Genomic DNA, 27,097 nt, shown 5'->3' with positions numbered 1-27,097 from the left:
AAGCCTGAGCCACCACCACCATCAGCACCTCCACCTCCACCTCCATCCAAGAAAATTCAATTTTCCATCCCCAGCGAGTGCGTGGGCAGCAGGCAGGGCGGGCAACCTTCAACTTGCTGGGGTCGTCAGTTTTCACTTGCAATCGCGCCCACTCCGTGGCAAAAGCACCTCCGCCTTTGCGCAACACACTCCCCCTCCCTCCCAGGCACACACTGAAACTCCTCTCCTGACCAAATCGGTCACTGCAAACGAGTATGTTTGACTTGACAATTTTACGCAACATTTTGTCAAATGAGTTTCGTTTTTGTCTCTTGTTGCTTGTTTGTTTTGCTGCAATTGTCACCTTGGCACGTATGAGTGGGAGTGGGAGTGGGGCGTGGGGCTCACTGCAGGTGGGGGTGGGGTAAGCATTGCGCAAAACTGCCAGTGGCCTTGTCGAATACGAGCACCGGCTTGCTCCATATGAAGCTGACATAAATGAAAGTATCATTTTGATTGGGGAACAATTTTCCTTAGATACGAGAAGCTTGCAGCGATTTGCACAGCGCGGATCTCTGTGGAAATAGCTGGAGGCTCCAGTTGTAGGGATCCACCCCACGATCCCAACGATCCACTTATTTCCTTAGTTTCCCCCGAGTATCCCACGGAAGGGTGTTTTCTCGTTGTGGTTACATCTGCCGATCTGCACCTTGGGTGCGGAGGTGTCCGTCTGGTTGGAAGAGAATTCTAAATGCAGGGGAGTGCCATACAACTGATCTCATCTCATCGCGACTCATCCAAAGGCAGGCCATACGTCAGTGTCGTATCATCTGGATTGCCGCATAAATTTCAATCACTTGCATTAAGCATTCAGCATTCAGCATTCAGAGTTTCAGTGGGCTCTGCCCCAGCCCCAGCCACAGCCACTGCCACTGCCACATATTTCCATTTCCATTTGATTCTCAGGCGTGAGCGTTGTCTTTGTGCGAGTATCTCTTTAATTGCCATAAACATAAATGGCTCTGGCTGCAGTTAAAAGTTAAATATTTCCACACACACACACACTCTGCCGCGAACATCGTGGGGCAACTTTCGCGTTTTGTTTGCTGTTTGGCGTCGTGTGTGAAATTTTAATGTCGCAGTGAAATGCTCGAAAAGTGAAACTAACGTCTAATAAATAAATGAAATTGTTTGCTATTAGCAACGCATTTAGATGCCGACTGGCAGCGCTGGACACCAAGAAAGCTGCTGGCTGCCACAGCCACAGCCAGTGCCAGTGCCGTGGCCACCAGCTGGTCCCAATGAAAGAGAAAGAAAAAGTGGAATATACGTACTCCTCGATGGATGGAAAAATGTTGGACAGAATTTATGCCCCTTTTTCTATTCATTCGTTTATAATTTAATTAATTGTCATACGACAACGCGCATATGTACATACATATGTTGTATGCCCCAGTGTCGCCGTCGCTGCTGTTGGTGTTGCTGTTGCTGTTGCCATTGTGATTGCGATTGTGATTGTGATTGGGATTGTGATTGTGGCCGCCGTGTGGCAAATTGGACGCCGCGGCGTGATTCACGACGACTCGTTTTCACAGCCAATGCCATCAATGCCACCAGAGCAGCGGCAGACAATTGAAATTGTTATTAATAATTGCTTTGTTAATAACTCGAAGTGTTTGTGAGTCGGTGCTGTTGCGTTTCGTCACAAATTGCCACCGACTGGAAAACACACAAGTATCGTGAAATATTCGCTTGCGTTTGATTGATGGCTTGCCACAGCTATCGATAATTATCGATAGATGGCAGTCGGCCGAGGTCAAGTAAGCGAAGCTCTCGAATCAAGTTGAAACTCCCATCTGAGGGCCCAAACTTGAAGCAAACTTGAGGGCCCACATTCCGAATGGGAATGCACACATTCATCAAATGATGTGCCAACTTCCCATTCCGATTCGGGCATCTGTTGCGATCAAATCATAGGAATATCCTACGACTTTCTGCTAGTAAAAGCCGTAAAAGCTGAAACATCATCAAGTCGGCTTGCCCCACATTTAAGCACACAAAAAATTGATGGCTGGACTTACCTATAAGTAATATATCTATAAGTAAAAGACAAGATAGTATAACCGCTCCCATCGCTCGCTTGAGGCTCGATGGACGCAACGCACAAGCGAATGCCCGAGAATTACAAAAGCAGCAGACATATACGACAATGTATGTACATTGCACTCATTGCCGAGCTCAGATCTATTCAGATAGGGCTTTATTTTTGTTGCTGAATACTCGTAGATAGACTTATCTGGAATCCTCTAAAAGTTGCATCGTTTTAGCCACTGAACGCCGCTGAATTGAAAGGTCCGAATAGTGCTCTGTGTGGCAAACACTCTCCAGTCGTACAATTAGCTCGGGTGCTGGTCCTCCTTGGATTCATTGAATCTGGTTGAAGCGACAGGCACGGCACCCTGGCACCGCCTGTATCCCCCCTCCCTCCCCACCCAACGACCAAGCGCAGTCAAACCAAAAAGGAAAACCCCCTGAATCTGTTTTTTGTTCAGTTTTCTTTTTTTTTTTTGTGGCTCTTTCAATATTTTAGCCATGGCCATAACGATAACGATAACGATAACACTTATAATAGCCATAACCATAGATATCGGTGCGGCAAGGGACGGGGACGGGGTGGAGGGCGATGGATAGATACCTAATTGCGGACATGGACGCGGACATGGGCATGGATATGGATATGGACATGGGTTGTGGCAGTGGCTGTGGCTGGGGCTGGGGCTGTTGCAAGCAACGCATGGAAATTGCAATTTGCTTAGCTCAGTTTTTGTTGCAGCTTTGGTTCCGCTTGCACGCTGAGTGGCACAAGAGAGAGAGAGAGAGAGAGAGAGAGAGGGGGGGGGGGGGGGGGGGGGGGGGGGAACGATGGCGCCATCTTCATGATGATGATGGCGATGATGAGAGCGCAAGTTCAATGACTGCCAATGGCTGGCTGCCTGATGAGTGGCTTATCCCGCTCCGTACACGCTTTCGTATCGTTTCGCTTCGCTCTGGGGGCAATCGGAAGTGCAGTCTCAGGATGAGTTGGCAGCTCTTGCAGCTGCGGCCGCCAATCAATAACAGAGCGGCCAGAGGCAGTGGCAGTGGCAGTGGCAGGGGCAGCTACAGTTACTTCTTGCACACACATGCAGCAAACAAGTTGCAACAAGTTGCTCCAGCTCCAGCTCTGGCTCCAGCTCTGGCTCCAGCTCTGGCTCTGGCTCTGGCTCTAGCTCCACCACCACCTGATCGCTGATCCCAATCTTTTGATGTCGTAATGCCCCGCAACTAGCGGTAAAACTATTCAAATGGAATGCCATGCCATACAAAATATCGATTTTATAACTCCCCCTCCCCCTCACCATCCCCATCCCGATTCCCAGTCTCCACTCGCTGGAAGCAAATAAAATGTCCAAAGTGAAAATATTTATAACAAAAGCAAAGCCCCAGCATCTCCGTCTCCGTCCCCCGCTCCTCTATCACAGTTTTTGATTTCCTTTCTTATTGGGGGCAAGCTCTTGATTTGTGGCTGCCCATTTGCATAGTGGAAGAGAGTTGACAAAGTCCACCGCCACGAGAATTTTACCCAAAAACCAAAAAAAGAAAAAATACCTAGAGGTGGCGGGAGAGAGAGGGGAAAGCCACAGACACGACTGGGAATCGAAATTGAAGAAGAACCACGAACAACCCACGAATTTCTCGACTTGTTCCAATGCGTATCGTTCTATGTGCTGGTTCCATTCTTATGCAAATCGCCTTGTGAGCGAATAGACTTTTTACTATTTCTATATCTATTTTTTGTTGTACCCAGTACCCAGTCGATGGTCCCTTCCGTAGTTACTTTTACGAATATGTGTTCCACAAAATATTGATTAGACCTATTCCATATAATTTTGAGATCTGCTTTCCACTCTTTCCGTTCCATTCCATCATTCCCAATGGATAATCCTGATGTTTTAATGGGTATCCCCCAGTCGGAGCTCCTTCCTTTTTGTGTGATTTTTGAATTTGCTTTTGGAAGCGGTCTGACCAAATGATTAGCCTCACAATTTGTCCACTTTTGGTCCGTTCTCCCCGGAGCATTGTAACGCACAGCGAGAACAGAGAACCGAAAACAGAGAACCGAAAACAGAGAACTGAAAACAGAGAACTGAAAACTGAAAACTGAAAACCAAAGGAAAACAAACAAGCCATAAAACTAAAGTGGGAACGATCTTCGCATAGCATTGAAAATGTTCACAGCCCAAAGAAAATTGGGCACGAAACCAAAAGCAAATGCAAAAGCCGCAGCCACAGCCACAGCCACAGCCACAGCCGAGAATTAGCAACTGCAATTAGAACGCATCAACAGTCCAGCACAGTGAGCACTGGCACATGGCAGACGGCAGTGGGCCCCAGTGCCGCGACTGCTGCAGGTGTTTCGCAGCAGCTGCCTCAGCCTCAGACTGAGACACAGACACAGGCACATTCACGGGCACACATACCACAGATTCTATCTGCGACTGCATTTGGGGCTGAGCGCTGACCCAGTTTGTGGCAGTGGCAAGAGAAGGACAACAGCAATGTGCTGCCTCTGCCTCTGCCTCTGCTGCCACTGCTGCCAACACTATTCTACGCTCGCGCATTGATTTGTCGGACCGGGCCCGGAATGCGGTCAGCTGGCAAACGGCAAACGGCAACAGCATCCAGCATCCAGCATCCAACAGCCAGCTTCCAGCAATATCGTCGGTCAATGTCGTCGATCGTCTTCACACCCTATGGAGTAGGGTATTATGATTTCTGTGACGCGTTTATCAGCCTCGTCGTAAGGCCATCTGAGATCTGATCGAAGAAAACACATCTCTCGTCCTTCTCTATCGTTCCACTTCAATCGTTCAACTCCCATCGTTCCATTCCGCTAATTCGGCTGACCAAGTAGTTCCAAGAGCGAACTAGTTCACGGAGTTGCTTCAAGAGAACCAATTGTGCAAGCGATGAAAGAACCAGAACATCTAGGAATTAGTTGTGTCCACAGATGCCACGGACGGCCAGGGTATCCATTGAGTCGTCGCCCGATGCTGGTGTAGTTCTTTCTTGTTTTTGGCTTGTGTCTGTTGTTGCAGCTGTCTGCTGTCTGCTGTCGATTGCCGTTGCTTGGCCTTGCTTTAGAAGCGGCAATCAAGCGTTTCCTTTGCCGCAAAAGTGCCGCAAAATCATATCGAACCTGTTATGAGGCTTAGCGAGGGGCAGAGCAGGCCCAGAGAAAGATGACGCGGCAGGGGCAGATACAAAGGGGGATTGTCATCAGGTGAAAGATGTTGCCACCAGTTGGAAGTGGAATGAGACGCTCTGGCACTGGCTCTGGCACTGGCTCTGGCACTGGCACTGGCACTGCCACTGCCCCTGGCTCAGCTCTTTCCCCCTGGGTTCAGCTGGCTCTGCTGCCTCTGCTGCCTCTGCTCTTGGTTCTAGCCATTCTTGCTGTTGCTTTACGTAACTGTTTAAGCCTGAAATTTATTGTTGCTGCTGCCGCTTTAGCCGCTGTGCGTACCGTTACATAAAAGAGAGCCAAGTCGCGTCGCGTCGCCTCTGATGGGGGACGCAGCGCATGTTTATTTAATACGCTTAGCAGCTTTTAGCCAGGCCAACTAGCTCACAGATACACTACCCATACATGCACGCGTACATACATGCGAGTATTGCTGTGTGTTGGTGGCAGACGTTCTTTGATGTCTCATTTAATGCGCATGATGGGCAATTTTTATGCGCAATTAATTCCAAAAGGCACGCCAAGAACCAACCGACAGCAGACAACAGCCAACAGCCATCAGCCATCAGCCAAGAATGGACAGCAGACCAGAGGAGCAGGCAGCCGTCGACTACGGAGATACCCTGTTAGAGCCAACCGCAAAGGGTGGACTGTTGGCCGGTGGACTCATATACAGGTGCATTCACAGATACAGATACAAATACTGTAGCTGTTCAGCGGAAGTTCAAATCAAAAGACTTGGGCAACGAACTTTCGTGCAGTCCGGTGCTCCGGCGCGACGGCTTGCACAAGCCACAGGCGCATCCAACTCCAACAGCAGCAGCAGGGGCAGGGGCAGGGACAGGGGCAGCAGGGGCAGAAGCAGAAGCAGATTGCGCAAACCGAAGCACTTGCGAAATGTTTCTGCTGCTGCTGCTGCTGCTTCTGTCAGGTTTCTCCATGTGTGCTTTTAACGAGGTTCTACTAATTTGGCCGACAAGCACAGCCTCAAAACAAAAACCCCTCACAACTGGGTCAAGAGAATCGGAGAAGCGTTGCGGGAGCAGGCGCTGGAGAAGCTGCGTGAGAGCAGATGGAGCACTCTCCTCCCCCCAAAAGAGTGAGAGAACTGGTCGCCAATTTATGTAAATCCAAAACCAATCAGCCTCAAACGGCATCTCCAGCAACAGCAACAGCCGCAGCCACAGCCACAGAGCTCCTCCATCATCATAATGGTCATATAATGGTCGACCGATAGGCTAACGGTTTCAACCGTTTTCTTTTTTGTCGTTATTCGTTTTTCGTGTTTCGTTTTTGTTTTTGTTTTGGTTTTTCGGATGGGGAATAGGGAAACTGCTGGCCTCTCTGAGGTGCGGGCCTCTCGTCTGGGGAGTTTTCACTTGTGGAAATAATGATTAAGATCGGCCCTATCGCAATGGGGCCATCTGGGAGGCGGCCCAGCACTTGCACTTTTCTCCAATTTCGTAATTGAAGCGGAGAATGCTTCTTCGAAAGCAGCAGCAGAGGCAGAGGCAGCAGCAGCAGAGGCAGCATCAGTAGCCGACGAAGCGTGGGCCTCTGGCAGGAATCAGCGCATGACGTCCCAGAACTGCACTCAATGCAGAAATACCACAGAAATCTTACGTACCCTTTTCCGCGCTCCCATCCCCCTACCGCCATAGACGCGGCTCTAATTAGCGTTCGGGTCAAGCCAGACCCCGAAATGAGAAGCCCACATAGAGATTGAGCGATTGAGAGATGGAGATTGGGACAATGGGACAATGGGAAGCGAATTAAGCAAGCGGCGGACTAATTGCATGGCCAAGCCATTTGCGCCTCATTTGGATGCACTGCAGCACAGCCCTGGCTCGGGCACTCCTCGGGAGAGTTGCCGCCGCGCATTTAAAATCAAATTAGCCGACATACGCAAATTGCGGACTCGACTCGACTCCGACTCCGACTCCAGTGCATGCCCCAAGGAATGTGGAATGAGGGGGCTGGGCTTGGGCTCTTGCTTGGGGTTGGGGTCGGGGTCACCATTAGCTCGGTAGAAAGTTGCGCTGCAGCGCGGTTGAGATCTTAGATCTCTCTTTCGATTCCTCCAGAAACTGAAGTTCTTTTCCTGTGGAATTTTGGTGGCAGTTGCCTCTGCATTCCGTGTTATTTTTGGCAGAAAACAAAAACCGCGAAAAATGAAACCGCAAATTGATTGCAACCTTTGCGGCTGGCCAGCGCTGGCTTTCGCTTTTTCTATTCATTTCCTCCAATCGAATTGAAATTTTTCTCTTGAAATTTCAATTCGTACCCGAAGTATTTTGCCTTTGTCTCCGCTCTCGAAATGCTAAACAAATTGTGGCGGCAACAGCCGCAGCAACAGCAATCAAAGAAAAGGCCTGGCCGAGGCGTTGATGGGTAATTTGTTACAGCAACAAAACCAACAAAAACAACAAAAGCAACAGTAACAACAACAACGGTAACAGTAACAACGATCTAGGAGACCGGTCCGATCCATGTCCGAAACAAGTTTGAAATTATAACTGCTATTATGATTATAATGATTATTATTACTAGACTTGAGATTTGGATCCGCGGCAAGCACACAATGAATATTCAGAGACGAGACCACCCTCCCCATCACCCGTAATGCTGTACGAATCCCGAATACGAATACGAATACCGAATACGAATGCAAGTAGTGGTGCTGTTGTACAAATTGCTGCCGTTGTTTTGTCAATGGTAGCGTGCCGCACATATTCGTACTCGTACTGGCTGTGGTACTCGTGTGTCTATCTGTCCGTCTGTCTGTGTGCGGGATATCACTTTCACTGGGTTCGCGCCGCATAGAAAGTAATGCCCAGCAACACTGGCAACAGAAACAGCAACAACAACAACAACCACAACAGCCTTAAGCTGCAGGTACTACTCGTAGTACGAGTAACTACTGCCTTTGCACTTTAAGGTATTGGTCCCCCACTCGAGCCCCCCTCCCCTCACTGGCCCCGCCAGAGAGACTCCTACCCATACCCATTCCATGCCCCCAAGTCAGAGACGCCGCCGCCGCCGCATTGTCATGCATGGCCGACTGGGCAACGGCAACCTTTCGGTCGGTCCTACGATCTTCATACGAGTAGTGTTGCTCTTTCGGTTTCTTTTGACGCACTCACATCGTGGGAGTCTTCTGCTGATTCTTCCCCTGCTGCTGCTTCGATTCGTATTCGTATTCGTATTCGCATTTGGGATACCCTTGCCACTCGAATGTCTCAGTATACACTCTTTTTCCATGTGCCTTGTGTCCGTTACTTTTCAGAGACGATCAAAATAATGCGAGTCTTGATGTTGGTGAGTGCGAGCGAGAAAGAAGTATCAGAAGCAGAGGAAAAAAGCTTGGCAAGACTTGGATTTTTGAAGCAAATAAAAGAAAATTAAAATTTTAAAACCTGCTAAAAATTGCCAAAATATTTATGTTTAACTTACTCGATTCTCATGAAATCTAAACTTGAAAAAGTATATAAAGACACGATAACGATAAGATGGAGTTGAAAGCCGTAGCTGCCATCAGTCGAACACTATTTATCTCCATTTGGTCCAAAAGCAATATTCACCAAGGCCACCACCAGTCCAGCCAAGTTTCTCCCCCTCGAACTGCCTGATTTTCCCATAGGGTTCGTATATCTCTGGTCTATGGATCGACTAGAGTCTAGTCCCAAGAAGAAGCCCTCTTCTAATAATACATAATTATTGGCTAGGTTACCCTACAAATCCCTCGAATAGAGACTAGATAAGAGTCGCTCCACACATTCATATGTATGTAGGACACACTCTTTTCTAAAGGGTATCTCCCGCGTCGAGCTCTCCGCTGCTGGCCGGCCCTTCGCTCCGGCTGCCTATTTATTCGGTGGAACTCTAACTGTAACTGTAACTGTAACTGAAACCGAAATTGAAACCGAAACCGAATGTAAATTGTTTCATGAACTTGATTTCTTAATTTGCGTTTGGCCCCCATGACAAATGAGTGGCCTAAACTTGCCTTTTGCTTTTTGCCTTTGCTTTTGTTAATTTCAATTTGCCCGAACTAATTTCTGCATTTGTTTTTGCCTCCGCGGGGGCCCGGCGGGGGGGGTGGGCACAGAAGAGTAGTCGAGTCGGGTGGAATGGAGTGGAATGGAGTGGCTTTTGAAAACCGTTATGATGAAATTGCATTGGCATTGGGATTGGGATTGAAATTGTTGTATAAGCAGCCAAGCAGCCAAGCAGCCAGATGAGGCCAGAAGAAGAAGCTGCTGTGGCCTGGAGAGGCATCTGAAAATGTGTAGCAACAGCATGTTGCCGCTGCGGCGCTGGCAGCTGGCAGCTGGCAGCTGGATAGCTGCACTGCTGCTGGTCAAATGATGTTGCAGTTAATCGACCATTTATGAAATGCCTCCTTGCCTGACTGACTGGCTGGCTGTCTGTCCAGCATTCCCCCAGTGCCAGTTCCAGGTCCAGCTTCAGCTGCAGTCTCAGCTCCAGCATCAGCATCAGGTCCGATTATCCAAATTCGTATTTAACAGCTCTGAGAGGGACAAGAACGATCGCCAGCCTCCAGCCTCCAGCCTCCAGCCTCTAGACCCGGGAACAGAGGACTGCGGACTGCGGACTGCGGACTGGGCACTGAGGATGAATCAAACCCATGACACTGGCCAAGTCTGGGCCTGGGAACTGCTCAATTGAATAACTAATCATACTCGTACAAGCAGCAGCAGTAGCAGCAACACATTTGATTGTTGCACACGGCTCGCATTTTTGCATACAGAGATACATAGATACATAGATACATAGATACATAGATACAAGCAGCAACGACTAAATTGATGGCTTTTTTCCACTGCCACTGCTACTGCTGCTGCTATGGCAATTTTCTCACGCTTTGCATTGACAACAACTGCAACTGCAACTGCAACTGCAACAAACAACAAGCTGCCAAGTCGAGTCGAGTCTAGTCGAGTCGAGTCGAGAACGTTTTGCAATCTTTGAATGCCAGAGATATTTGCCAGGCGTCGTCGCGACGACTCGTCGAGTGGCCAAACTGGAACGGAACTTGCTTAATTGTCAATCACACCACGAATCCCCCCACGGGTCGGACGGGTCGGACGGGTCGGTAGAGATCTAGAGGGGGATGGTCCATGTCCACCTTGGAATGTGTGCATCTGAGATCAATGATTAGGCGGTCAAGAGTCGTTGCATCTCGAGAGGAATTCCCATCTTGGAATCTGCTATATTTCTTAGAAATGAGTCAAGATGCCAGCGGCATTCTGCCGATTACGAAGGAGTTCGCACCGCATTGAATGCCCAATAATACCAAAAACAACATGAATGTCGTGTGCATGCTTGACTCTTCTTGTTGGACTGCTACCAAACTCGACCCTAGAGGTGGCATGAGCCGAATGAGGCTCTCAGAGTCAGTCGAATGCCTACGTGTTGCCATGCTAGTGCCGACACCAATGAATATTCATACATAACGAATATTCTGTCTCAGAATGGTCTTCGCCCAGAAGGGGATTTGAGCATAGATTTTATTAATTAACAAAACAAAAGCTAAATCAATATTTAATCGATAATTTCACGAAAGTAACTTGATAAACGACCTGAAAGGCAACTCAATTCGAAGATTCGTCGAAGCGAATCTGTGATTCTCCGATTCCGTAATTGGGATATCAATCAAATTGATTTGTGTCTGCCGCCTGATTGGGGGTACGGCACTGCAACAATCGGCGGGATGTGGCGAGAGAGAACGAGAATTCCCCCCACTTCCAGCCCCCCCCCAATTCGAAGCGGCAATCAAACAATCAAAGAATCTGAGAATCAGAGAATATTTCTCCATAATTTATTACCATATAATTTAATCGTCTCTCTCTGTTTCTGTTTCTGTTTTAGATGCCGATTGCAGTTTTCCCGGGTCGCCAGCCCACAGCAGCGTGGTCTTCTCGAATGCAAATCTCACCCAGGGCACGGTGGCCTCCTACAGCTGCGAGCGTGGCTTCGAGCTCCTGGGGCCGGCCAGGCGGGTCTGCGACAAGGGGCAGTGGGTGCCCGAGGGCATCCCCTTCTGCGGTGAGTAGTCTTTCGGTGAAGCTTCTTTCGTCCGTTTAGGCCAGCCTCTAAGCCAAACAAAAGACTCTGGACACGAACATGCTGTTCGTCAACTCAATTAGCGCCTTCGGACTCGACTTTGATTCAGACTTGGACTTGGACGTCGACTGGGACTGCGACTGGGAATGGGAATGGGAGTGGGGAGCAACTTTCACCGCGAACCAAAGCAAACACAAAATTTGAAGCGTTCTCAACATCTCTCTCTCTCTCTCTCTCTCTCTCTCTGTCCGTCGCTCTCCATCTCTCTCCATCTCTCTCCATCTCTCTCGCTCTCTCTCGCTGGTTGTCCGTATAAAGAGAGGCAAACAAATGGCATTCCAATTCCATTTCCAATGCAAAGTTGTCGTGAACCAAAGCAAACGACAGGCTAACCAAAAGTGAAACATGATTAACAAAATGCGCGAAATTGGGCTAAAGCCGAATGCGTGTGTAGGCCAGAAGAGGGGGGAGAGAAGCGAAGCGGCAATGGGAGGCGAAGAGGCGATGCGGCGATGAGAAGCCGCGCTCGACCAGCAGATTGACCCACTTTTTCGGACTCGCGTGTGGGGACTGTGTGGCAACAGAAACAAAAACAGAAACAGAAAAAAGACTTACAAAAAAATACCCAATGCACGAGAATTCTAAGTGGATTTCTATGTGGACATGGACTTCCGCAAAACTGGTATTGATTGACATAAACAGAGCAAACTGTAGGCTCGATCAACAGTCAACAGTCAACAAATGAATGAATGAATGAATGAATGAGTGAATGAACTTATGGACTGGAGCAGCCTTGACCCATTCAGAGGAAATCATTCTGGCATTCAGTCGAGCGATCGATCTATCACTCCAGAGGCGTTTCTTATGGATTACTATTCGAATGTGAAATGTGGAATACTCGTATGGACCTATTGAAGGTGTCGAAAACCAATCAAAATCGCTTCAGAAAATCTATTCTTTCTGGCTGTAATTGGCTCTTGAATGCCTCCAAAACTAGCTCCACTTCGAATCATTAAATTTTCGAAGAAATTCCAAGAGATTGCTGCTGCTGCTGCTGCTTCTGTTCAACAGTTGCCCTTTGGCATGCCCCTGCCCCCTGCTGCCTTGGCTGATTGCAACTTGATGGGGCAGAAGCAAAGCAAAAGCAAAGATTTCCGACTTGAAAATTGCTGCAGCCGTCTGCTGCTGGAATGCTGCTGGGAAGCTGGTGAGCTGGGAGCGGCTTCGGCTTCGTATTTGGATTCCAATTCGAATTGGACACGACACAGCAGGAAGACACTGCTGTGGCATTGGGAGCAATAGGAAATTAATTAAATGCAATGTCACACCAGCAACACCTGCTGCTGCCCCACAGAGCTACAGAAAAGAGAGAAAGACAGACAGAGAGATAGAGAGAGAGAGAGATGCGGGTTAGAAAGCAGCCGCAAAGAGTTTCAACAACTGAGATCTCTTGAATAGTGCGTCATGAGCCGCTGATCGCGACTACTCCTACTCCAGCTCCAACTCCAGCTCCAGCCAGACTCAGACTCAGACTCAGTCGCGCTCAGTGGCCGACCAGTCTTATCCGACAGATGCATCTGATTAATGAATCCCAATGCCGCAGAAGTGCGTAGCGAGCGCTGTAATTAGGCCCGGGACAAGTAAAAGTTGGATGTGGGCCCACATTAAATTTCACTTTTGCTTTTGCTTTTTGCCAGCAAAGGCAGAGGCCGAGGCAGCGGCAGGGGCAGCGGCAGGGGCAGCCTCTGTGGGCAATAGCTCTCGATCTGGCTGTTGGCCACAACAGCCCATCGGCCCATCGGCCCATACAATGGCCAGAACTTCGGCGAAGGTCCAATCGCGGGCTCTTGACAAACATTGCTAGGCAGAACATTGTTTGGTTTTCGTTTCGTTTCGTTTCGTTTTGCTTTGTTTTGTTTTTGCCACAAACCGTGTCACGGCCCCCTGTCCCTGGCCAATTAGGCGGGCCTTGAGCCCCCCTGGGAACCATTCGGATGGACGCAGACGCAGAGACAGACACAGACACAGACACAGACACAGCAGAAACGACAATTCATGACGGCCCCACCATCATCCATGAATCTTGAATTCCCAAATAATTCTATTATTTTTATTTATATTTATATTTATTCTTCTCTGTTCTCCCTGGCCGTTGTACAGTTCTCAATGTGGCCGCCGGCAAGGCTCCCATGCAGATATCGACAGAGGGCGCAGGCGCACCCCAGAAGGCCATCGACGGCTCCACATCGGCCTTCTTCACCCCCGAGACCTGCTCGCTGACCAAGTCGGAGCGCTCGCCCTGGTGGTATGTGAATCTACTGGAACCCTACATGGTGCAGCTGGTGCGTCTGGACTTTGGCAAATCCTGTTGCGGTAAGTAGTCACACTCTAGTCTCTGTACTTTCTCCAGTCGTAGTTCTAGTTGCCTGCCCCTTCTGGCGAGTATTTCGGGCCTGTGGAGGGGATCTACGCCCATTAATGGTGATCGATAAGCGAGAGATGGAGGTACTGCTTGGGTGTGGCAGGATCTCATCTCATCTGCATCGATCCGCCGTCCGAGTTTCGCTGTTCGCTGTTCGCTGTCCGTTGTCTGCCACAAATTGATTAAATCCAGCCGTTTCGCTTTTATTAAACTGCATCCGAGCGAACATTATCTGTGGTACGGTATGGCGGTACCCGCAAACCTGTCCCGCCATAGCCATAGCCACAGCCACAGCCACAGCCACTGCCAAAGCCGTAAAGATAAAAAGCTCACTCTGTAATATAGTTGCCTGGACCGCATTCTGTTTGGGACTCTCTCGCCCAGTGGACAGTTCAATGCCCCGTTTTCCCAGGCCTGCCAATCCGTCGCTCTGTCGGTCTGTCTATCTGCAAATGGCAAACGCTGCACGCTGCACGCTGCACGCTGCCACGGAGGAGCTCTCAACAGCTCTCAACAGTCGTTGGGAGAGTGAGTGGAGTCGACTGGCTGCAAAGGGTTGCCGTTGCCATTGCCGTTGCCGTTGCCGTTGCCGCGGCCGAAAGCGGCTAAGCAAACAACTGCCAGCCAGCCAGTGCCAGTGCCAGTGCCAGTTTTCCCTAATGCTTTCACTTGCCAGCCAGCAACCTGAGGTCGAAACTTCGTCTGCTTGTTATGTGATTTTCGTGTGGCTGGGGACGAAGACGAAAACGAAGACGAAGACCCAGTGAGTCAGAGCGGGCCGAAATTTATGATTACTTTCACTTGGCTGAACCCGCCTGACCTGCTGACAGACAAAAGCCATCGCCATCGCTATCGCCATACAATGCGTACGACAATGGCAGGGCAGGGCAAGGCAAGGCAGGGCAGGGGCTGGGGAAATACTCGTACTTAGTGGCTTTGAGATCTGTCTGTCTGGGATGTCTTTGAGAAATAATAACAGTACTTTAATTCGATATTCGGGCTCCATTGCCATTGCAGGCAACAAGCCGGCCACCATTGTGGTGCGTGTGGGCAACAACCGGCCGGATCTGGGGACGAACCCGATCTGTAATCGGTTCACGGGGCTGCTGGAGGCCGGCCAGCCGCTGTTCCTGCCCTGCAATCCGCCCATGCCGGGGGCCTTTGTCAGCGTGCATCTGGAGAACAACACGCCCAATCCGCTGTCCATCTGCGAGGCATTCGTCTACACGGACCAGGCCCTGCCCATCGAGCGGTGTCCCACGTTCCGGGACCAGCCGCCCGGCGCCCTGGCCTCCTACAACGGCAAGTGCTACATCTTCTACAACCGCCAGCCGCTGAACTTCCTGGATGCGCTCTCCTTCTGCCGCTCGCGCGGCGGCACCCTGATCAGCGAGAGCAACCCGGCCCTCCAGGGCTTCATCAGCTGGGAGCTCTGGCGGCGCCATCGCAGCGACGTCAGCTCCCAGTACTGGATGGGGGCGGTGCGCGACGGCAGCGACCGCAGCAGCTGGAAGTGGGTCAACGGCGACGAGCTGACCGTCTCCTTCTGGAGCCACCCCGGCGGCGATGAGGATTGCGCCCGCTTCGACGGCTCCAAGGGCTGGCTCTGGAGCGACACCAACTGCAACACGCTGCTGAACTTCATCTGCCAGCACCAGCCCAAGACCTGCGGCCGCCCCGAGCAGCCCCCCAACTCCACGATGGTGGCCCTCAACGGCTTCGAGGTGGGCGCCCAGATCAAGTACAGCTGCGACTCGAACCACCTGCTGGTGGGACCGGCCACCCGCACCTGCCTGGAGACTGGCTTCTACAACGAGTTCCCGCCAGTGTGCAAGTGTAAGTGCAGCCTCCATCATCCTGGGAGGACGACTAACATTCCATTCCCTCTCTCCATTTCTCTTAGATATCGAATGTGGGCTGCCGGCCAGCATTGCCCACGGCTCATATGGCCTTCTGAACAGCACCGTGGGCTACCTGAGTCTGGTCAAGTACTCCTGCGAGGAGGGATATGAGATGATTGGGAGAGCGCTGCTCACATGCGACTTTGATGAGCGCTGGAACGGACCACCGCCCCGCTGCGAGAGTAAGTCCTTCTCCCTATGCCTCGCCTATGCCCATCTCTAGCCCCATCCCTGTGCCTTTCCCCGTCCAGCACCTCTTATGCTCTCTGTTCTCTACCCTATTCAGTTGTGGAGTGCGATACGCTGCCAGGAAACTACTACAACACCATCATCCACGCGCCGAATGGCACCTACTTCGGCTCCAAGGCGGAAATCAGCTGTCCGCAGGGGTACCGCATGGAGGGACCGCGCCAGCTTAGCTGCCTGGCCAGTGGCCAATGGAGCAGCGCCCTGCCCCGCTGCATCAAGCTGGAGCCCTCGACACAGCCCACGGCGGCCCCCACTTCTCCCTCTTCGGCGGCCACTCCACCACCTTTCAGGCCCAAGATCAGCTCCACCACCAGCCGGACGCCCTACCGCCCTGCGTCCACATCCAGCACGAACGGAGGCAGCAGCTCCAGCTCCAGCACAGTGGGCACCTACCCGAGCATCAGCCCCACCCAAGTGGAGATCAACGGAGAATGTAAGTGATTGATATAACCCATGTCTGTCTCTGTCCCATAATTAATCCATATACGCATTGTCTTCTACAGCCGATTCCGAGGAGGATGTCAATGTGCCTGTTCCAGGAACTGTGCGCGAGGAGTTCCCACCGCGACGCACCGTTCGACCCGTGCTCATTCCCAAGAAGCCGAACAGCACGCCTGCCTATGCGGCACCACCAGCAGCACCCACCACCCAACATGCGCTGCCGTTGCCACCCTCCACCTACGCCCCCACGCCGCCGCGTAGCCGACCCAGTGCGGCCAGTGTGCCCGCCCAGGTGGAGACGACCACGCGGAACACGCAGCAGATCATCCAGAACTCGCATCCGCAGGACAACGAGATCCCTGACAGCGTCAACATCCAGCAAAATCAGTCGCCCAATGTCAACGTGCCCTTCGCCGTCGACAACCCCGACCGCAAGGAGACCAAGGAGGCGAAGCTCAATCTGGGGGCCATTGTGGCTCTGGGTGCTTTTGGTGGCTTCGTCTTCTTGGCCGCCGTCATCACGACGATTGTGATTCTCGTGCGAAGGTGAGTCCCGTCCCTTTCTGGTCCCTGCAAATTAATTTTTAATCAATTCAAAATCAAAAATAAAAGAAGTCGATCGTTGTCGGGGTCACCACTTGTTCACCACCCGTAACCCTCTATCCTACCCCTTCTCTCTATCTCTCTCTCTCTGTCTCTCTCTCTATTTTGCTGTACCTTTTTCTCTGTTTCTATCTCTCTCTCTCTGTGTCTGTGTGTGTATCCATGATTGTTTGCCTTTTCAGCTGTCGTTGGTGTCCTTGTCCTCCCTCCGTTTATTACTCCGCTGCCACATCCCTCTCTTCCTCTCTCTCTCTCTCTCTCTCTCTCTCTCACTGGGATCCCACACACACACACACACACATGTGCGCGCTTTGCGAGAGCGTCTCTCACGCACACCACCACAAAACAAACACACACACACACGCTCCAGCACACACGGACACATACATGAACATCGAACGCTTTCTCTTTCTCGTTGTACAACTCTCTTTTTTCGTTTTTGCTTCTCCCTCTCTGTCTTTGGGCAACCCATTCGCCAGCACCCCGAACAGCAAACGGCGGCACCTTGCCAAACACTTAACCGCTTACCATCATCATGCTCATCATCATCACCAGCAGAAGCACCACCACAGCCACAGCCACCACCAGCAGCAGCAGCAACAGCAGCAGCAGCAGCAACTGCAGAAGTACTCGTCGCAGGGAGCCAGCCAGGTGCCCCACCAGCGAACAGCTACCGTTGGCGGTATACCGCGACCCAGCCGCCTGCCCAGCTATGCCACGGCGACGGCCACCAGCGCCACCAGCTACGCGTCCACCGCCCAACTGACCCGCTGCAGCGGGAAGGGGATGCGCCTGTTCGGCGACGGGTACGGCTTCGGCTACGGCAGCATCAGTTCGAGTACCCGCTGCGACCCCATCAGGGAGCCCTCGCTGTGGTACAGCGTCCTGGCGCTGCCCTTCGACGACCAGAAGCTGGGCAGGCGGGAGTTCAGCAGCTATGGGCGTGGCTATCGGGCCCGGGCGGGTCTCTTCAGCAATTCCCACATGTGATTGGAGTACGGAGTGCTGGATGTGGAAGCTGGATAACGAAGCCAAAGAGAAGCGACGAAGACCAAAACGGACCAAAAATTAAATGAAACGAAGCGAAATGAAATGAAATGAAATGAAATTATATGAAACGAACTACCTGCTCAACAATGATGGGGAACGGAGCGGAGCGGAACCCATACGCAATGTGTGCCAAAGATGAACAGCCAAACCAACTATAATCGAAGCAAACGAAACGAAACTAAACGATCAGTCAGTCAGTCAGTCAGTCAGTCAGTCAGTCATACAATCAAAGCAAAGCTAAGCTAAACCAGATCAGATCGAAGCTGATCAATCAACGGCCATATGTATACACAAATGTAAGCAGCCAAAAGTACCAAACCAACAACAATATACGTATACACCACACAAAACATCAACAGACAACATCAATCCAAACAGTCAACCAGTCAATCAACCAATCAATCAATCGAAACAAACAACACTGATCCACACTGGTCCACACTGATCCACACCAACCAACGGATGCTGTGGGCTGCCGTCGCCTCTCTCCCTGTGCTGTTGCATTGCCATCAATCTGACAGTCAATCAACTCATCAATCACACCCACAAGCACTAAACATTCATACACACACATACACAGATACACAGCCACAGGACACTCGACTCTCTCTCTCTCTCTCTCTCTCTCATACACTGCACGAGTCGCTCTCTCTATCTGCCTGTCTTTCTCTTTTAGCTTTCTCTCTCACTCTCTTGTCTTTTTCCAACACCCTCAATACACTGCTCTCCACGGACCCCTTTCCTTCACTGTTTGTGTGCGTAGTTTTGTGTTTAACCCTGTCTTTGAACTTTGAACTCTTGTAACTAACCCCCAACACAAATTCGTCCTGGAGGAGTCCTATAGTCCGCTATATGTACGATAGATATACATACTCCTATTACTTTAAGATGTAACCGTAACCGTAACCGTAACCCCCTCCCCCATTAAAGAGCGCCTACTGATCAATCTCCCGTTATTTTCCTCTTTCCCTCCGCCGTCGATTCATAAACAGAAATAGAACCACGCAGCACTATCGCCATCGCGCCTCGCCCGACTGCAACACGGTTGCCAGCTTCGACAGCTCCACCTCCGGCTCCCGCAACGGACTCAACAGGTGAGATTGCTCAACGGATAGACTAAATTACCAAAATCTTGAAACTGTTTGTAACATCTGGATCTGGATTGTTGTATTGCAGGTACTACCGCCAGGCCTGGGAGAACCTGCATGAGTCCGCCTCTAAGAACAGCTCGCACAACGCTCTGCGGCGCAAGGAGACCCTCGACCCGCCCAGCATGACCCGATCCCGTGACAATCTGCGCGACAATATGCAACGATCCCGCGAGAATCTCGACAGGTAAGTCTCCATAAATCCATGAACAAGACGAATCCAGATTCTGATTAAGTATTTGCATTAGCAGATGCGGCCGCGACAACTACGGAATGCGCGACGACTCCGAGATGGTTGTGTCGGACGTGTGCCTGAAGGGGGAGAAGAAGCGCCACCACCACCACCACCACAAGAGCAGCTCTCGCAATGGTGACTATCGCGACCGGGATCAGTCGTCCGGCAGGCGCGACCACCACAGGCACAGCGGCGCTGGTGGCGGCGGTGCCGGTGCAGGAGGCGGAGGCGGTGGTGGCGGCCACTATTGACCAACCATGGTAATCACCATAAATGTGGAGCGGCAATTGCAATCGATCGAAGATGAATCTGAATCTGAATTAGATTCTGGAGCTGGATTTGGAGCTGGAGCGAGCGCAACATCGAAACGTTTTTTTGTTTAATTTTAGCAAGTTTTTTTTCGCGCTTTAGTTTTGTAAGCGATCGGCCGAGATCGGAGATCGGAGACCGGAGATGGGAGATGGTAGATCGGAGGAACCTTTCAGTTCATAGCGGAAACATGTTAGACAAGCAGAGAGAGCAAGAATCCCGTGATCTTGCAAGTCAATACTTATATGCATATATAGCTACAATATATCCGCATATGTATGTCTATATAGTATATATTTACATATATATGTGCACTCGTGCTTAGATTTTTCCGAGCAAACCGACCTTACTCGTATAATTTATTCGCAAAGCTTTCTTAAGGTTTTTAGTTAAATTTTCTCTATTAATTAGTTGTATGTCAAGAGCGTGAAGAGGGCCGGCGAGGCATAGGCGTAGGCGTGGTTTATCTGTTAGTAATTAGTTGAAATGCAAGCACCCGCACCCGCCTCAGCACCACCCCCAACCAACACAAAAACACACTCCCCGCCATCAGGCGAGCAGACTCCAACTCCTCCTCCTCCACCACACCCAGCAAGTGGCAGATCACAGCTGCAGCCAAATTATGAGCAACTTGGTTTAGCTTGAGGCGATCCCCAGTCCCCAGTCCGGCTGGCAGCTTCCCCAAGCCAAATCGACTTGCCCATAGTCGCATATTAGTTACGTAACCTTAAACTAGATAAAATGGACCCCCAGTACACGGGCAGACCACACAACCCCAACCAAAATCGACAGTAGGTACGGCAGGCAGCATGCACGAGAGATGAATTATGTTATACGAGTAGTGCGCGTGCCACCGAATTTACTATGCGAATCTGCATAGATCTGACAGTAACTCCCTCACGGCTGCACCATTCCAGTTATTTTTCACTCATACTCACTATATATCACCCTGTATTTGTATCTCTAGAGTCGTATAATAATTGTAGATTTTGTTTTTGAGTGTGTAAAAGATCAAGGCAGAGAGAGTGCTTTTCAGTGCTAGCTGCCGCAACGTATGCAATATTATTTGAATTTCGTGCATTATTTCCAATGTAAATAATAATAATTTATTTCATAAATAAAACAATGATCATTTTACTAAACAATTGTCAGACTTCGTTTTCTTTAATCGATTCATGCCAGGGACAATTAATAGCTTTGGTTTTATCGGGAGAAAAAAATACTGTAATGGAATTGTATGCAATGTACTGAATTAGCCTTTTTACACTAACGCGCGTTTCCGTTCGACATCAAAATAGTACGTACACGCGATGACGCAGATCTACATTGGCATTTACATGGACAGACGCAGGTTGTTGCGTCTTGAGAACACCTGACTTGTGTTTTGATGAAACCAGGCCAAATTTGTTAAATCAAGTAAACTAGGATAGCCCGAGGTAAATACATATAAAACAAAGACTTTATTCTTCTGCGTTGGAGCAAAATGAAGTAGCGCTTTTAAAATGCATGGCAATTAAAGCCTCTGCAAACTCCTTGAAGATATGCCATCAATGTTCTCTTACCATATCAAATAGTTTCAAAAATTGTGTCATTAGAAATTGAAGGTTAAAGTGAGGTCTTCAACATGTGCCAACTTGTAATGAAAACTAATTTTAGAAAAGGTGTACAAAGTGAGTCCTACCTAGTCGCACACTGAAACCTTTTGTGTGTCGTAGATTAATAAATTCTTGTACATATGTACATATACACACGTCGGCATAAGTATTTTGACAAACTCTACGCAACGTTTAACGTTGAATTTTGACGAATTGCTACGTGTTACAGATTTACCGCCAAGTACATGAATGCATAAAGTATGTTGCAAATTATCTTCGTAGTTGCATTTTGCGTTTTATCAGAATCAGGAATGAAGTTTCATGTTCGGTTTTGCCAATTGTAAAATATGAGTTCAAGGATCTCAGAACCTATAAGAGCCAGAGCAACCAAATTTGGTATCCACACTCCTGTGATATCGGAGCCACATCCCCTTCCGCCCCCGCAAAGGACGAAAATCAATCCCAGAATCTATTAAGGCTGGAGCAACCAAATTTGGTATCGGCATTTCTGTTAGATCTCACTATAAAACGTATATCTCAAAATTTCGCCCCACCCCGTTCGGCCTCCACAATGGACGAAAATCTATTGCATCCACAATATTGCAGATTTAAGAATCCGATATCCGGTTGCTGAATCTGGATCAGATCGGATCATTTTTATAGCCGAAAGGAACAAATCAATTTGCAGTGGCTACGCAGCGCCCGACGACACGTTCTGGCTGAAGTAGCTCAGGATGACATTGTTTTGGTGCAGGTTGGCTCCAAAACTAGACGTTTAATCTTCGATTCAGTTAATTAAAAATCGAGATAAAAAAGCGAAAGATGACGTACACAAAATCCATGTCAAATTCCGAGACGCCCACGCCCTCGGGGGGGACCAATTGACAGCTGATGAGGAGTATAGAGTTTAAAGATATAAGTTCCCAAATAAATGCTTTGAACTTGAATGACCAGGAAAGGGTTCAAGATAGGAGTATTCGCTTTGTCAGCGATAGCCACCTGATGGTCATCTGCGTGGACAAGTCCGAAAAAGACGAGGCAGAAGAGGAGAACAAGTAGCTTCCACTGGATGCCCCTTAATATTTAAGCTAATTTAAATAGATCGCTTGATATTCACAATGTGAGAAGTAAGTCAGTTTTTATGAGCTTGTGGGTGGCGTCGGCAAGAGTAGAAAAATATCTACAATTTTTTAGACCATCTCCCATTTAATTTAATTTTAGCAAAGCAGAAAAGTCGATTTTCTTATATGTAGTTCTCTGACGGACAACACGAGGAGTGTTGTCTCCCCTCTGTGTTCCCTCTCCAACCCAGAAAAAGGGAAACACCAAAAAACAAAACACCAAAAGGAGGACCCAAAAAGAAGTAAAACTTAAGAATAGTCGAGTTCTAAATTATACTATTACTTTACTCTTTTTCTTTTAATTTTTATCCGCTTTATTCTATTAAGTTTATCCTTTTTTTAATTTTTGGAGAATAAATGTTCCCCCTCGTTTTTTATATTGATATATGCGATAATATATTGCGTTATATGGCGAATTTAGGCAAAATGCGGGAAAGACAGCATGTGGCCTCCATTTTATAGTCCGTGGGCCACGTGAAATTGAAGCAGCGCAGCGCTGTTCCAGTCGGCTGAGGTGATACCAGTGCTGCCAGATTTTTAGAGTCACCTTAAGCTAGATTGCTACTATATTCAGATGACAATACTCCAGGCGAGACGCGATTGGGAGCATTATTTGGTTTTCAGGTTTTCAGAGAAGTCGGTCGTCAGCTCTAGATTTTTGTTTCTGTTTTCCGTTTTGTTTTTGTGCGGAAATGTCGGAGCTCTCGAACCTGGAGAAACAAGGACCAACAAGGACCTCCTGGCCATGTGCAAGGAGCACGGCCTGCCCTCCGTCGGGGTGGCCGACAGCACTCGTGCCTGCATCATCCCCGCCGTGGGTTTATTTAATTGAACTTTAAATTAGCTTTTAAATAATTTAGTTTTGAACGATTTAAACCAACTAATAGAATCAAAAGCCATGCCCCCCGAGAGGAAGATTCGTTGCGGAGGTTCAATAACGCTCCAAGAAGTGTGGTTGCGGAGGTTCAATAACGCTCCAAGAAGTGTGGTTGCGGAGGTTAAAGTACAATTCGAGAGGAATTCGAGGAGGATAGAGATGTTGGATGCAGCCGCCGATTCTGGCGGGCCGATTGTGGCTCTGGCGTAGTTGCTTTATATACAAAATTCAGCTTGTAATGTGGCCGTTGGTGTTGCGCTGCGGGCACACTGGGTACCAGTGCTGCCAGATTTTGAAAGTCACCATAAGCTAGATTGAAGAAAAAATAAGCTAGAATAAGCAAAATACAAAAAAAGCTTAACAATAAGCTAACAATAAAAACACATTTAAATAATGTATAATTCAATTTTATATATATATTTTTTTTTAATTTTTAATGAAAGTAATGACATGATTTTATCCACATTTATCTAGAATTTAAAGCGTTAAGGAATGGCAGGCTCACCATTGTGGCAGAGATGTAAATATAGTTAACTATAACTATATAGTTATAGTTAGGGCAGTAGTTTGCGATGCTCCAGCAAGAGCGTTTATTAGCGGCACGCCAGGACACACATCTCGTCATGGCTATGCCAAGCAATGGTAAGTATATTTTTAAATAATTCTTAATAAACAAAAAAGCGAATACGATTTTTCCAGAAAATGAGAAAGGTAAAACCAGCTCGACGTTTTAGAGGAGCTCAAAAAAACGACGGGTAAATATAAACTTTGTTTCCAATGAATAGTGGAATGAATACATCTAAATAACTATTTATATACTTTTAGAAACTCTAAAACAGGAGAATGCAGCTATTCGTGGTAAGACTAATAAAGATTAATAGAAAAATATTTTTATAATCAAATTAATTAACAACATTGTTTTTAAATCAATTGAAAGCAGTGGTCCAAATTTTAGCGGATCAAACTGTTTTAATAAAGCAGCTGGTAAAGGAGAAGGGGGAATTGAATCCCATTAGGGGACAGTTCCCAATAAAACGTGAGGAAGAGCTTATAGAACTGGAAGAAAAAATAAAATTAAATATATGTAAGATAACAGCAATGAAATCAATACTCAAGCCAGCTGGCGTTTTGAGCAGCTTGCACTTCATACTGAGCAAAGAAATTGTCCTAGCATATAATGTCGACGGGGTCCAAGGGAAGAAGGCCCTTAGGACCCACAAAGCATTCTTTGCAGCGTTGCTAGGTAAAATAGCATTTACACTTCTAGAGATTTAAAAATGTTTCATATTAAATAAAAAAAAAATATTAATTACAGAATGTATTCCGCCTGGCGATGAGCCCCCCGAAAGCACTGTACGGAAGGCAATGCAGAGGATGAAGAAGAGAGTATTTAAAAAGAAGTGTCTCACAAAAAACCAGGAGTAGGCTAAGCAGCATAATGTGAATTTTTAAGCAGTCAAAACGTCGAATTGATGACTCATCCGCCCTAAAGTCCGGACTTGGCACCCAATTACTTACTTTTATTACCCTTATTCTTTACCCTTACATAAAAAAAAAAAAAACTGCGTGGTCAACGTCTTACGAGCGCCGAAGAAGCAGTTGAAGGGCTTAAAAACCATGTTTTGGAGGTGCCTCATTCCCGAAAATATAAATAGCAACCCTCGTTATCATGAAAGGAGACGCATATGGGAAAGAGAGCAGGCTAAAGTTCGCAGGGTCCAAGAAAGGAGTTTAGTGGATCGTAGCGCGAGACGCTCTGGCGCGAGAAACTGCTCGGGCCGCAGCACGACAGTTAGAAATTCTTAATGACGCTGCCATAGCTGTTAGTCAGATAGTTAGCCAATGTAGGAGCGATAGCAGCAATAGAGTTGAGGAAAATTTAAGAAATGCTTCCCGAATACATGGGCTACATGGGCCCGAATAGTGGCCTAGAAGCTCTAAAACTAGTTTAGACACGGAGCCAGACGTCCGACAAGGAAGAAGAAGCAAAAAGTTCAACCCTGTAGGTCAGGAAACTCTGTTTGAAATCAACCATTTGATGATAGGATTATCGAAATCGCACCAGGCCAAGGCCAACGACCTCTCTATATGATTCTAGATATTGACTCGGAAGAATTATCCTTTCCCACCATTTATGCAAGTGTTAAAAGACAATCTTAGCAAAGTTTTACAACCATTGTTAGATCAGAGCTTCGAAATGTAGTGTGGAGAGGTTGTATTACTTATAAACAATAATATTTCAATCTGATTACGTAAGTGGCGCACTTCTAGTGCTGTTACGGTACCTAGCGCTCTTAATGAGAATTTCATAGGGGGGTAAAACTACGATGGGGATATAGGGTTCTTCGAGATATTCGATCGTCCCCGACTCACCGGGAGGGCAAAAATGGAAGTAAAATTTAGGTGAAGAGGCAGTTGATGAGGAGTATAGGGTTTAGCTATTTAAGATATAAGTTCCCAAATAAATGCTCTGAACTTGAATGACCAGGAAAGGGTTCAAGATAGGAGTATTCGCTTCGTCAGCGACAGCCACCTGATGGTCATCTGCGTGGACAAGCCCGAAAAAGACGAGGCAGAAGAGCCCCACAAGTAGCTTCCACTGGATGCCCCTTAATATTTTAGCTAATTTAAATAGATCGCTTGATATTCACAATGTGAGAAGTCAGTTTTTATGAGCTTGTCGTTGGCGTCGGCAAGAGTAGAAAAATATCTACAATTTTTTAGACCATCTCCCATTTAATTTAATTTTAGCAAAGCAGAAAAGTCGATTTTCTTATTATACCCGATACTCAAAATGAGTATTGGGGTATATTAGATTTATGGTAAAAGTTTATGTGTGTAACGTCCAGAAGGAATCGTTTCCGACCCTATAAAGTATATATATTCTTGATCAGCATCAATAGCCGAGTCGATTGAGCCATGTCCGTCTGTCCGTCCCCTTCAGCGCCTAGTGCTCAAAGACTATAAGAGCTAGAGCAACGATGTTTTGGATCCAAACTTCTGTGATATGTCACTGCTACAAAAATATTTCAAAACTTTGCCCCGCCCACTTCCGCCCCCACAAAGGGCGAAAATCTGTGGCATCCACAATTTTAAAGATACGAGAAAACCAAAAACGGAGAATCGTAGAGGATAACCGTATGTTCTAGAGTGCAAAATCTCAACCAGATCGTATAATTATTATAGCCAGAATCAAGAAAACAATTTCATTCTTTCTCGCTCTGTCTCTCTCTCTAACACACAGGTTTCATGGTCGGTTTTGCCAATTGCAAAATATGAGTTCAAGGATCTCAGAACCTATAAGAGCCAGAGCAACCAAATTTGGTATCCACACTCCTGTGATATCGGACCTTGACCGTTTCGTGTCCAAATTTCGCCACACCCCCTTCCGCCCACGCAAAGGACGAAAATCTGGGGCATCCATAAATCTCAGAGACTATTTATACTAGAGTAACCAAATTTGGTACCCGCACTTCTGTTAGATCTCACTATTAAACGTATATCTCAAAATTTCGCCCCACCCCCTTCCGCCCACACAAAGGACGAAAATCTGTTGCATCCACAATATTGCAGATTTGAGAAAACTAAAAACGCAGAATCATAGATAATGACCATATCTATCAGGTTTCTGAATCTGGATCAGATCAGATCATTTTTGTAGCCAAAAGGAACAAATCAATTTGCACTGGCTACGCAGCGCCCGACGTCACGCTCAGACTGATTTTCTGTCTCTCTCGCACGCACTCTTTGTCGTGTCGTTTAATATTAGCGGCGTCTGCCGGAGGAGAGCCATACT

At 48.1% G+C, this 27,097-nt stretch overlaps 1 protein-coding gene across 2 annotated transcripts; it reads left to right on the top strand.

Annotated features, from left to right (window-relative positions):
- Nucleotides 1–981: 981 nt before the first annotated feature.
- LOC6600393 lies at nt 982–20,822 on the top strand. Of its 2 annotated transcripts, XM_026992621.1 has the most exons (11): nt 982–1,017; nt 11,156–11,332; nt 13,511–13,723; nt 14,790–15,608; nt 15,676–15,855; nt 15,960–16,355; nt 16,426–16,909; nt 17,446–17,952; nt 19,009–19,110; nt 19,193–19,351; nt 19,416–20,822. In XM_026992621.1, the coding sequence occupies exons 1-11, from the start codon at nt 996–998 to the stop codon at nt 19,648–19,650; spliced, it is 3,294 nt and encodes a 1,097-aa protein (XP_026848422.1). In that variant the 5' UTR covers nt 982–995; the 3' UTR covers nt 19,651–20,822. The 2 variants fall into 2 exon arrangements, with proteins under 2 accessions (XP_026848422.1, XP_026848421.1); XM_026992620.1 differs by lacking the exon at nt 17,446–17,952 and having other exon boundaries at nt 19,416–20,818.
- The last annotated feature ends 6,275 nt before the right edge of the window (nt 20,823–27,097 follow it).

The sequence above is a fragment of the Drosophila persimilis genome, unplaced genomic scaffold, assembly GCF_003286085.1.
Source record: "Drosophila persimilis strain 14011-0111.01,24,50 unplaced genomic scaffold, DperRS2 tig00000766-arrow-arrow-pilon, whole genome shotgun sequence".
NCBI classification, from domain to species: Eukaryota; Metazoa; Arthropoda; class Insecta; order Diptera; family Drosophilidae; genus Drosophila; species Drosophila persimilis.
The sequence above is the reverse complement of the archived record's forward strand: the minus strand, read 5'-3'. Positions and strand labels throughout refer to the sequence as shown.